Below are 13,881 nucleotides of genomic sequence, written 5' to 3' on the forward strand. Positions count from 1 at the left end.
ATATTATATTATATAATATATATATTCTTTTTCTTTTAGAATATATCATTCTCTCTCCATATAATATAATATATATGAATTCTTTTTTTTTACCTAACATTGAGGCAGACTAAACTGGGCCTTAAAACCCTAGGCCCAATTCCACAAATCTCCACCTTGCCTCTATGTCCATTGTCAAACGAATGAGCCTCATCACTAAGAACATCTTAGAATCGATCATCATACTTCTCCAATTATGTTTCAAACTTTGTGACGTGAATCAAGTCGCAACATTTTTGAAACTTGATTCCCGTCACCACCTTTGTGGCCATATCTGTGGGATTTTCATCTGTGTGAATCTTCTTCACAACTACCGTTCCACTCAATATACCAATAGACAAGTGTATGGCGCTTTGGTTATCGCAAAACAACTCCACCTTATCATGCTTCACCCCAAATTCCCTTACGAGACCCTTCAACCAAAGTGTCTCCTTGACTCCCTCCATCACATTGATATACTCAGCTTCCGTTGTTGAAAGAGAAACTATAGATTGTAATTGTGCCTTCCAATTTATCGAGCATCCAAATAGGGTAAACACATATCCCGTTAGGGAACTTCTCTTATCCAAGTCACCTGTAAAATCAGCATCAATATATCCTCTCAACTTATCATCACCTACACCCACCCGTTTAAAACAAAGACCGACATCTAAGGATCCCTTAACGTAACGGAGAACCTACTTCGTCGCCTCCCAATGCTCTTTCCCCAGGTTTGCCATAAGTAATGCAAAGGCTACCAAATCGGAGTAACCAAATCTCTCCGAAGTTCAGGTTGTCATACGGTCTTTATCTCATGCTAACTGGTATGAGCTAAGGTTCTCTTCCAGATCCGTACCTTCATCCTCTTCACTAGCCTCCTCCATGTCTACTGATTTTTTAGTAATCCCTCCTAGGAACTCCACCTCAAATTCAGTCCTCACTTTAGCGACTTCGTCAACTTTGACCGACTGTGTTGCTCCATAATAGAACTCGGTTTCCCTAAAGACCACATCACACCTAATGATACGCTTGGACGTTTCTTCGTCCTTGTAAAAGAGTTTTCAACTCTTTACTCTCTGAGGGGTATCCAATAAACATACACTTCTTCGCTTTCAGGTCAAACTTTCCATCCCGTTGGTGCATGTAATCCACACACCCAAATACCTCGAGTTTTTGAGGAGCGTCATTCCAAACTTCTTTCGGTGTCTTGCATTCCAATGTCGTCGATGAACAACGATTGATAAGATAAAACCGCAGTATTAACCGCCTCACCCCCAAACCGCTTTGGTATACCAGCCTTAAACAACATACACCGGACACACTCAAGTAGCGTTATGTTCATTCGTTCCGCCAAGCCATTCTGTTGCGGTGTCTGTCGGACGGTTTTGTGACGAACCGTCCATTCTTCCTTGATGAATTGATTAAACTCCTCGCCTAGGTACTCCAACTCATTATTTGTTCGGAGCTTTTTAACCTTCTTCCCGGTCTGACTCTCTACCATCTTCTTCCACTCCTTGATTTAGCAAATGCCTCATCCTTGTGCTTAAAGATGTATACACAAACCTTGCGCGAACAATCATCAATGAAGGTGATAACATATCGATCTCCACTTTGAGTTGTAGTCCTTGTTGACCCCCACAAGTCTGAGTGAACATAACTGAGCGTCTTCTAAGTCACCTCAACTAATCATCCAAACTTCACCCTCGTAGCTTATCGTATATGCAGTCTTGCAAAACTCCAAATCATCAAATTTCTCCTGACCAAAATAGCCTCTTTTACTCAACTCCTTCAAACCCCTCTCACTCACATGCCCCAATATTTTATTCCATAGACTTGTGGACGATACATCTCGAGGTTCTGCCACTACCGCCATATCACCAACCAAGGTGTTTCCTTGAAGGACATAAAGACTCTTCTCTCGCACACCCCTCATTACCACTAGTGACCCCTTTGTGACCCTCAAAACGGTCTTCTCGCCCTTCAATGCAAAACCAAGTTGGTCTAGTGAGCCTATAGAGATTAAATTCCTCCGAAGATCCGGGACGTGTCGTACTTCTGTCAATACCCTCTCGATTCCATCATGCGTCTTCAAACGCACTGTTCTAATCCTCATCGCCTTACAAGACTTTTGTTACCTAACAAAGCTTCGCCCACTGAAGTCTTCTCATAGGTCTCGAACCAACTCTCGTTAGGTGTCATATGGAACGAACACCCGAATCCATAATCCAATGCTTGTTGGACTGATTAGTGGAGACAACGAGAACATCTACACTTTCGTACCCATTCTCGACCTCTTGAACAACCGACGAACGCCTCTTCTTCTTGCTTTTATTGTCTCTTTTCTCGGTTCTCCCTCGAACCAAGAGTCCATCTTCAGTCACATTGCTCTCTTCATTCTTCTTCTTTTGGTCCTTCGATCTCAACGCATTCATACATCATCGAGGGTAAGCTCCTCCCTCGCATGCTCGAGTATGTCTACGAACGTCTCATACGAGTTCGGTAAAGAATTCAAAATCATCAGCGCCTAATCCTCATCCTTGTACTTCTCCCTAATGTTTTCTAAATCAAGTATAATCTTGACATAATCGTCGAGATGCGTCTATAAATCTTTCCCCTCAGTCATTTTAAACTTGAAGAATATCTACTTGATGTAGATCCGAGATGACAATGTCTTAGTCATATACAAAGATTTCAACTAAAGTCACACCTCTATTGCCGTCGTGACATTATCAACCTCTCGCAGTACCTTGTCACTAAGACTAAGAATCAAGGTGTTATAAGCCATTTTCAACACCTCCATCTTTTTCTCCGCGTCCATCGAGGCTGGTAATTTCGATTCCACCTCGAGTGCTTTAGCGACTCCCATATTGCCTAGGTGTGCCCTCATCTTCATCTTCCATAACCCAAAATCCTTCGTCCCATCAAATTCTCGATATCCATCCTAGAAGTCGACCCCATCTCAAGTTAAAGAAATTAAACCGCGACCACCTTAAACCAACCTCGCTCTAATACCAGTTTGTTGTGAAAACTATCACCCGAAGAATGAAAAGTGGAAATATAGCAATCGTAATGGATGTAGAACAATAACGTAAAAGCAAAGAATAAATAGAATAACGACACAAGAGATTTACCCAAGTTCAGACCAACAATGTCCTACGAAGAATCGATTAAATATAATTATAATTACAAATTCTAACTATTTGTATGTTCTAGGTTTAAAATGTAAATATATATATATATATGCTTTTAGAATTTATAATTAGGAAAGAATCATTCTATATATATTTTTTCCATTTTAAAATATATCATTCTCTCTATATAATATAATATATATGGATTCTTTTTTCTTTTTACTAACATTGAGGCAAACTAAATTGGTCCTCAAAATCCTATGCCCAATTCCACTTTATGATTTCAAAAAAGATTGAGAATTAAATAAACGACGCCAAAACAATTTTAAAAAAATGATTTTCTGTTGACTCAAAACGACGACGTTTTGAGTCCCTTTTTAGTCATTTGGGTCAGGTCGTGGCTCCCGTGTTTGCTCCTCGCCTGCCACACAGATCTTCGACTTTTCTTCCTGTCTGGGGTCTTGGCTGCTGCATGAAGTTGCTCCTGGACTTGCGGCTGGGCTGCTTGGCTTAGGTCTATATGGTTTTTTTTGTTTGTTTTTTTTATTTGTAAAATAAATACAAAAACAATAAATTTTGGAAATTTTGTTTGTTATGTTTATTTATTTATGACTTATTTATATTTTATTTAAATTTATTATATATTTATTTAATTAAAAATTTAAGACTAGTTTGGATTTAGGATAAATAACCTGATTTGTAGTGATTTTAAAGTAGATATATTTTTGATAAAATACTTAAAAGGGTATTAATATATAATGATAAAATAAAAAATAATAATTTAAAATAAATAATATTTTAGTATCTTGAATAATGTGATGAGAAGAAGGTAAATGATATGATATTTTTTGAATTATAAGTTATTTAAATAACTTATACCGAATAAAGCTTAAAAGTTACAACAAAGAAGTACATAGAGAAATCTCCTCATTAAGTACAATGTGAATAGAATTCAAATAATTTAGAGACTAATAAAGAGAGAAAATTTAAGAATGTGAATAATCGTGTCACTACATGACTGAAAAAAAATAAATAAAAGGTGAATAGAGAAAGAAAAAAAAATTGTTAATTTTTCAACTCATAAGATTGTGCGAGTTATTCCTCCCAATTATTTCTCTTAAATTTATATCAAATGTTATCCAATATGCAACTAGTTAAAATATAAATATAAGTGATTAAACTAAGGATTTTTCATTATTTCAACTAATGAATTTTGTTAAGTATATACTTTTATTTTACAATTTTTTTTTTTTAATTTGAAAAACTAGAACCATCCCCAAAATTATCCCCAAAAGCATTCTAAAAAAAATTGTAAAAATTGTAATGTATATTCTTTTATTTTGCAAATAAAAATTGAGCAAGCTAAACATTAACTTTTATAAATCTTTTTCATTATTAATTTAAGTGGAATAATTATATATATATATATATATATAATTATATATAATTATATATATAAGTTAATTCTCAATAAAGAAAATAATTATTCTAAAAACATTTAAAATTGCTTTAAAATAAGGTCAATTTGTGGCCAATTTCTTTCATAGAAAGCAATGGAATAGTAAGAGGTAAAGGTGTGTGTAACAAGGAAGAATGTTCTTTTGATCAAGTAAACTAATTACATCATAATCAACCTAAAAATAACTAAATCAGTAGTGAAAATATATATATATACACAAATAATTAAACTGGTTCAAGCATAAATTGTTTACCTTTTCCGTATCAACGCCAGTATTGAGCCCATCTATGTATCGTCTCAACCATTTGAGGAAACAGAGCGCTAACACTTTCATTGATGAGATCTTGGAAGAAATGTATGCACTCCTCATCATCCAGATCTAATCGGAACTTCTCTTGCAGCTACAATTAGTTTGTAATATCAACGTTTAGCACAATTACAGATTTAAGACGCAATAAACCAGAGTATATGAAAGTATAGGTCACCTTAAGAATGCCTTTCTCAGGATCAGAAGCTATGTCTGGAATATTAGAACCCGCCATAAGATGGAACAGATTCAGAATTAGGTTACTTGATTTCCGCAGGATATTGTATGCTTCACAGCAGTACGACTTGAATCTAGTATAATATTGGCTACATACAAGGGAGAAAAATCAAATCATCGTCAAAATCCCTTATAATTATAGCCAAATGTTTTTTCTTTTAGATTTATGTTAATGTGACAAAATTCACATTACTAGTACCTTTCGGCCCCACCCATGGCCTCGACCATTTCTTTGCAAAGCTTCATTGGTGGTGGAAATGGCTTCGGATCTCGACCCAAAATGAATGCAAAATCAACATGAAAAAGACGTCCATCATCTCTAAGGAGAAGATTGTCTAGATGCCTACAGTCATGAATGAGCATTCAACCAGTTACTGAAGAGCATTTTTAATAGTAAAGCTGAATCTGGCAATAAATGTGTGGCGGTTTAACAATAGTTCCTGTTAAAATCACCTGTCTCCAACACCCAATATGTATGTGATCACTGAATATCCTGCACAGCTTTTTATAAATGTTTCAAGACAAGTGGCTGTTATCCCAAATGGTCCATCTGGATCTGCGTGAAATTTTTGAAGATAGCTTATGATACTACGGTGCTCCGACAGAATCTGTTGAAAAAAAAGTATTCTACTGGGTAAGACGCAATAAGAAATAGAAATAATAAAACTACTCATCCAAATCAGATTTTTTCTTCTTTTTTTCGACTAGGGTTTGTTCCCTGTAGGAGGATTGCATGACAACCCCATGACCCCAAACTTAAATGAGAGTGTTCTTAGTGTGAATAGAACTTGAGCCATTTGCCTATTAGGTACCAAATCAAAATTATTATTCATAAAAGCAAAAGAAATTATTGTTCCACCTATTGAGATCTTAGATGAGACTCGGTTACTTTTTTAGACCAAAGTTTATTCACTGAAGGAAGCTAGCACAGCATCTCATCGCCATGATCCCCATTTTAATCAAGGTGCTTTAGGCAGGAATCAAATTATGTGTTTATCAGTAGCATAAAACTATAATATGAATATTGACAAAGGAAATTTTACACTTCATAGGGAGTGTAGAAACAGACAATCTGTAGGTTAAATGTCTACTACCTACAGTGGCGTTATTAATCAAAACTGTTAATTATACCTGAGCTAAAGTGCTAGACGGTATGAATTCCAGCATCCCTTCATCATGTCCAGTTGCTAGCACTCTGTATGGGGTCAAGTGCAAATCAAGATTCTCTAGTTTGAGTAAGCGATCCATGAGTGATACCATTTGAATAACCTGAAACAACAGCAACCCATCATGAAGCTCATATAGTAGCTTGGGTCAGAAGAGAAAAGAAAACCAATTCTTTACCAATTGATCTTGTCGGAGGTCATCTCCCTTCTTGAATATGATTTTGCAACTTCCACCAATGGCTGTTCGAAAAGTAAGGCGTAAAGGATGCAATGCACTTTTAAACATTGACGACTCTGATGGAACAATTCCTGTTATGAGAATACTTGGTGCTAGAGGTGAGCGGATTGGCTGAAAATTCCAGTAACAATTAATATTAATATCATGTATGTTATAGAGGATCAATAATAACTATACCATGAATCAAATCAAAACCAAAGTAAGGTTACCTCCTCAAAGTAGGTAAGCTCACTAAGCAGCCCAGAAAGAAGCTGCCTAAGTTTTTCAATCTTCTTTTGAGTTCCACCCCGAACATTTCGTACATCTCGTGATATAGAACATAATTGAGCTGTTAGTTCTGTCTGACGCACCAAACTTTGCCACAGCTTATACCCATTCTCATCATCATGAATCCCATTGCCTGACTGGGAAAAAAAAACTTGATGTCTGAGCTAAGGATGTTGAGGTTCAAAAACTAGCCTTAATTTTGTAAAACATTTTAAAAATGAAAATACTAAGGATATTTATGTCCTTCTACCCAAATAATCCAATCTTTACACCAACAAATATTTTGTTGAAGAATTTTGTTTACAAAAAAAGTAAAACAAGATCAGACAAGCTTTATTCGTTCGATGGTAGAAATATGGAATCCTTGCCTTGATCATGTTTTCTTCCAACATCTCATAGGTAGAATAGAAGCGTTTTGCATATGCTGGATCATGAAGTTCAACTGCGACATACCATCTGAGAAAGCTAGCCAATTCAGTATTGCGGAGAGCTGCAAACAGGTAGCGAATGATTCAGAGAAAAATACCAATTAGCTAAGAAAAAATAACAAAAGAAGATATAAAAAAAGATTTCAGCTGTCAATGTTGCTTCTCATGGTTGATGAACACATACATCTTTGTACCAGGAAATGAGAAAGGCGAGACTTGTCAGATCGCTCAAACCGAAGAGCTTGAACTAGCTGAAGAAGGTAACATTGAAGCTCTTCATCTTCAGCTCGTTCAAGAACAGTGACAGCATACGCACGTACCTGTTAATCAGTTCAATACTAAAATCATCCTTGTACTTTCAGATATTAATTTGCTGATTTGAAGTGATGTAACGTTATTGCATACAATCTAAAAGAAAAAAGAGTATACATACATACATGCAATGCAAAATTATTACCTCTTCACTCTCGAAAAGTGGTGAGAGAAGCTCCAGGGCATCACATACATCAATTGTTTCCCATCTACCCATCAATTCTGTTGCTTGTTTAGCTTCCTGCATATACAACCATTTGATTCTAATTTAAACAATATCTAATGAAGAAAGAGTGGTTTCAGCACAAATGACAAGTAAAACACAATGCTGGGAATAAATTAATACAATCCAAGTCATAAGATGGACTTGGAATAATTATATTCTAAGCATAACGAATCACATTGGAAATCCAGAACCATGTCACTTTCTAAAGGTCCCAGATCAGTTTTGGAAGCTTCCCAACAACTATGCTCTGGTTTTGAAGAGGCGGTTCAAATTTAGGTGGTTGCTGGGATACAAAATAAGATGAGAAGATTGATTACTCTCTGAATTACCTTCTCACCTCAAGGTTTAAGTTATAGAGAATTGAACAATATCAAACAAATGACTTTCTTGATGAACCCTCAAATCATAGAAAAATGGATACACAAAATGAAAGAAACTTCAACAAGTGAAATGTTTTGATCCCAGAATCAATCAGAACCGAGTTCTAATACCCTTTAAGTTACTATCACACCTGAAATCTAAAGCTAGTAGGGATGGCTCATTCTCTATGTCTGCTAATCGTTTCCTTTCCCCACCCCCCTTTGAGGGCTTAATTCAGAAGCTAATATATTATTATCAACCATCTTCCACAAGGAAAAAATAAGTCTATACACAAAAAGTTTACCATCAGCAAAGATGTGCCCAAGTGCAGCATACAGGGTAAGCAGGGAGCTCAATCCTTTCCAAATTTATCACATAAGTTTGATGGAGGGCGTGAAGAAAGAGAATTGAAGGATAAAAGGAAATACTTTTTTACCTGAACATCACTCCATTCCACACAACGAAGGAACTTTGTTAGAGCCTTCTTCTCTGTCATCAAGGAAAAACGAAATTTCCAAAGAAGTTGCCTTTCCTCACCACTAAAAAACCTTGTGGGTGGATACTTAAGTATTCTCTGTATCGACCTATCAAGAAGGAACACCCAACATCCACCATAATCATCACAACATGGAAAAAAATATGAGAAATAAACATAAGAAATTCAATCATACATATAAATGCCAATATAAAATCCTCTATCCACTATGCTTGGAAGCACCAAAAATTTATTTTAAATAGCAAAAAGACATTCAAGAGTATCTATCTCCCAGTGTCTAGATTAATTGACGATATGATCAACATTGGGTGCTTTCCAAATGTTACCAACTGTCCAACATTGGTGAAGAAGGTGTTGGAGTAAATCACAACAATATGACTTGATAAGAGCAGATACTGAACACAAACTATATAATAGTATTAAAGAAATAAAACTTTCAAAAAATTACTATTAGTTTCATAGGGTTTGTCACCTACTTTCTCTCACTGGAACTTGGTTTCAGGTCCCTGTCAATGATTCCTCGGGTCAAACTTCTAGCTAGCTTCAGCTGCTTGTGTTCAGAAGGATTAATCTTTCCTACTTCAGGATCCCAAACTGTAACCAGTTCATTGCTTGAAGTTATAGGGGAAGGTATAAGGACATTTGCTCCCGACTCCTGTAAATCAAAGTGATATTTTGTAAAACTAAGGTCATCATATTTTTCTTCAACCAAGAACAACTAAGACTAATGCATCAAACAGATAAATCACTAGCTCAGATTTTGGTGTTCCTGAAAAGCTATCATCCATCGCAAATAAACCAAATTTCTCACATTTTCAATTTTGAGAGGCAGTGTGAGCATTTGCAAGTTTAACAATAAGAGAGGAGAATAAGGAATGGATGAACAGCCTAGAATTACAGATTGAAGGAAAAGACATTTTTCAGAATATAAAATTGCCTAGCAAAACATATTCCACTTTGTTCTACACCTGTTCACAATCATCCTTCGGCCAGAGTTAATTTAAAAGATAGAATCAATAGGATTTCAATAATAATTTGACACTATCAATTAATATTCCAAAACTTTGAGCACTTTATTCTTGATGATAGATAGAGAACTCTACCTGAAAGACAATTCGATGCTCAAAACTGCAAAATTCAACCACAAGATACATACAGCTTCCTTTACCACTTTCACGTTCTTTGATTTTATCCATAGTCTTAAATGCAAGGCGATCCAGCCAATCAACTCTCTGTATCTGCCCCCTTTCATACTTATTTACAAGCTTTTCTAAACGCTCCAATTCCCCACGTTCTTCCTTAGGGACCTGTTGAACCAGCCATTGCAGAAGCATAAATGAGAAGAATACCAAAAACAATAATGACTTTCAGGTTTAGTCGAATTCATGATGTGCAGTTTGAAACCTTTCCAGGTGTAGTTGTATTCATGGATCCATCAGCTTCTTTGCAAGGCCAAAGTCTAAGCTTGTACCTTCCTGTTTTCAACTGATTTTTACGATTGAATAGACTAACAGTCGCCCCACCAACAATGCTCTCACTCTTTCCATGTGAAACATCCCAAACCTAGTAAAATTCAAGACTGTGTCATCAACAGATGGATGCCTAGTAAAATTCAAAATACGATCAATTCCTTCGAAAGGATGCTCAAATGAAATAAACTTAACATTACCGTAAATGCAAGTTGTGAATTTGCAGTTAGGTCACGATATTTTGTACTCAATGTAATGAGTTCATTCCAGCAATATGTTGCCCCTGTAGTTTCTAACCTAACATCATGAAAAAAATTCTTACAAACGTTGTTAGCATATATACGATAATTGAATATTTTCCAAACAGAATTTAATAATTGTAATCAACCTTGTCCTGGTTGGTAGCCCAAAAGGAGCACCATCAATGTACAAAGTGGATTCAACAAACAGTTCCGGTCTTGTTTCATCAGTAGATAAATCAGCTTCCCCTGGATAATTGAAGGCAACAATAAAGTTATCATTTCAATACTATAAGGAATCAATCAAGCAAACAAGCAAGCAAAGATAGAATGAAACCCTAATTGATTCATGAACCCTTCAGTGGAAAAGATAGATAAAGTGGATTGAGAAAGTACCCACCTGAATTGAGTGTCTTTGAAGAGGGAAAGTTGCCTTCTAGTCTCTCGACTCGGAAGGTGACCGGAACATTGATGTCGCAAGCCAAAAAGAAGCGAAATTCGTGATTGCTCATCTCTTTATTCGGGTTTCAAATCCCTGTGATTTCCTTACTGGGTCTTTCGGGAATCGAAAGGAAGATTCAGCATTTATGGATCGGAGGAAACTCGATGAGCTTTGAAATTACAGCTTTATCTCAACTATATGATTCTTCCGATCAATAAACTTTCGTTGCTGAATTTTTCAATAGTTAATGACTGTGAACTCTGGGTAAAAACTATGAAAATCAAATTGAAAATCATTTTAACTAATTAACCATTTTAATAATATATATTGATGGGTTGAATTGTTAATTTTAACTAACATATAACCCGTTACTTACTGATGTAATAATATAAGAAGAAAAAAATTACTCACAAATATGATAACATTTTTAATTTACTCTTACCTACATATATATTTAAATTAATCACAACTCTTCGTCTAACAATTCATATATATTTATATATATATATTTATATTAGTTAGTTAAAAAGTTAAATTTATAGGGTTAAAACGTCTTTCATGTATTAAATTTAAAATATAAAATTTTATTAGCTTAATTGTTAAGTTGATTATACTATTTTTAATTTTATTTTTAACCGTTTTAAGTTTATGGGTGGGTCAACCCATAATCCGACTCAAATATTCATTTACTCTCACATATATATTCAAATTAACAACCGCTCTCGACCCGACAATCCACACACTTTGAAAAAAAGTGTCATTGTATATATATAAATTTGGAAAATCGTTATTATAGTGACTAGGATGAAAATACGTTCTTCAATTTAATTTCATACAAATATAATTTAAGGGATAATTAGATTCTTAAGTTAGAATTGTATATCAATTAGGTTTGATTGAAAACATTTATAACTGAATTTAAAAAAATAATATTAAATTTGTTATTATATATATAATTAAAAAAAAATAAAATATTATTTCATCTAAATCAATATATATTTTTTATTAATTTTAAAATTAACCAATTTAATTAAATATTATATATATATTTGTAAGTATAAAAAGTTGATCTAATCTATTTTATAAGTAATATTATTATTTTTAAAAATATTAAAATAATATTTTTGAATTTTTAAATTCAAAATAATCCTTAAATCCAAATGAGAAATTAAACCAAATTAAGGGTTAATTATTTTGATAATCAAACCATAATATATATATATATATATATATTGCTTAATTTTGAAAGTGTCAGGATTGTCGGGTTGAGAGTTGTGGTTAATTTAGATATATATGTGAGAGTAAATGAATATTTGTGTCGGATTGTGGGTTGACCCACCCATAAATTTAAAACGGTTAAAAATAAAATTAAAAAATGTTATATGTATGTTTCGAACTTACAACCTAACAAACTAGGCTAACACTTTATATTTTAAATTCAACACCAAATATTATGAATGCGGGACATTTTAACAATATAAGTTCAATTTTTTAACTAACTAATATATATATAATAATTTTTAATTTTAAAAGTGTCCAGATTGCCAAGTCTAGAGCTATGGTTAATTCGGATATATATGTGAGAATAAATGGATATTTGTGTCGGATTGTGGGTTGACCCGCCCATAAACTTAAAACGGTTAAAAATAAAATAAAAATGTTATATGTATGTTTCAAACTTGCAACCTAACAAAACAAATACAACCCTTTAACCAACTAAGCTAATAACATTTTATTTTTAAATTTAACATTAAATATGATAAACACGGGATATTTTAACAATATAAGTTCAACTTTTTAACTAACAAATCTATATATATATAATAATGCTTAATTTTTAAAATGTCCGGATTGTCGGATCGAGAATTGTGATTAATTTAGATATGTATTTGAGAGTAAATGGATAATTGAGTTGGGTCGTGAGTTGACCCGCCCACCCATAAACTTGAAAAAATAAATAAAAATGATATATACACAAGTTTTGAACTTACAACCTCATAATATAAGTTTAATATTATAACTAACTAAGCTAATACCACTTTATATTTTAAAATTTGATTCAAAATTGATGAATGTATGATATTTATAATAATATAACTTCAATATTTTAAATAATTAAACTAATAATATTTTAAATTTGTTTATATAATTTATTATATATATATATATAGTCATATCAATTATATATATTCATATATAAATTTATAAAAAGAAATCAACAATCTTTAATGGTGTAATGGTTAAGTGTCAATTCTACATAATAAAGATTGATGGTTCAATCTTACCCGGTTATAATAATTATAAAGAGGGATTAAAAATTATGTTGGTTAGTTGACGGGAGTGAGTTGGTAAGTGGATAAAAATAATATTGTTATTTGTCGAAAATGAATTGATAAAGCTCGGTAAAGAGGAGATGGATGGTTGGGTAATATATAATATGTTGGCTAAAGAAAGTGAATTTGTAAGTGGGTGAAAATAAGATTGTTGGTTGACCGAAGTGAGTTGTTAAATCTCGGTAAAGAAGAAATAGTTGACTAATAAGGAATATGTTGCTTGATTGACGAAAATGAGTCGGTAAGTAGGTGAGGTTAAAATTGTTATTTTTTTTAACCGTACAAATGTACGGAAACCTCGCTAGGTAAGAAATTATTCAAAAATCCAAAAATAATTTGAGATTAAAATATTGTATTTATTTTACCCAAAAAATACTCAAGAAGTGGTTAAAATTATTTAATTAGAATTTAATTATCAATTGTGTGTAATTTATGGCTTAAAGACAATTAAATAAATACCCCAAAATTCCCAATAATACCAAAAAGTTAAAATATGAACATAATTTTTATTATGATTCTATTCATATGTTTTGTGAAATTTTTGGTGAAGAAAAATGTAAGAAAGGGATTAAAAATCGATTTTATATAACCTTTTATGAAAAATAAATTTGATAATCCAGTGCAACATGAATTATGTTTAATTTTTGTAGCAGCATATGTGGCCATCAGATGAGCACCCATGTATCATCTGATACACAAGAGCAAGTCACACGGCCTGCTATAACGGAGCAAGTGTGCGCCCGCTCACACCGG

The 13,881-nt window shown here is 33.5% G+C and overlaps 1 protein-coding gene across 1 annotated transcript; it reads right to left on the reverse strand.

The window, feature by feature from the left end:
• Positions 1-4,703: 4,703 nt before the first annotated feature.
• LOC124934255 (phosphatidylinositol 3-kinase, root isoform) lies at positions 4,704-10,995 on the reverse strand. The gene is made up of 17 exons (XM_047474755.1): positions 10,754-10,995; positions 10,503-10,602; positions 10,315-10,411; positions 10,050-10,208; positions 9,749-9,952; positions 9,122-9,300; positions 8,586-8,733; positions 7,709-7,804; positions 7,436-7,571; positions 7,192-7,313; positions 6,766-6,960; positions 6,497-6,667; positions 6,284-6,421; positions 5,606-5,760; positions 5,352-5,495; positions 5,094-5,241; positions 4,704-5,009 (listed from the first exon to the last, which is right to left on the reverse strand). Exons 1-17 carry the CDS (start codon positions 10,863-10,865, stop codon positions 4,872-4,874), a joined length of 2,442 nt encoding a protein of 813 aa, XP_047330711.1. The 5' UTR covers positions 10,866-10,995; the 3' UTR covers positions 4,704-4,871.
• Positions 10,996-13,881: the final 2,886 nt, after the last annotated feature.

This window comes from Impatiens glandulifera, chromosome 4 (assembly GCF_907164915.1).
Source record: "Impatiens glandulifera chromosome 4, dImpGla2.1, whole genome shotgun sequence".
NCBI classification, from domain to species: Eukaryota; Viridiplantae; Streptophyta; class Magnoliopsida; order Ericales; family Balsaminaceae; genus Impatiens; species Impatiens glandulifera.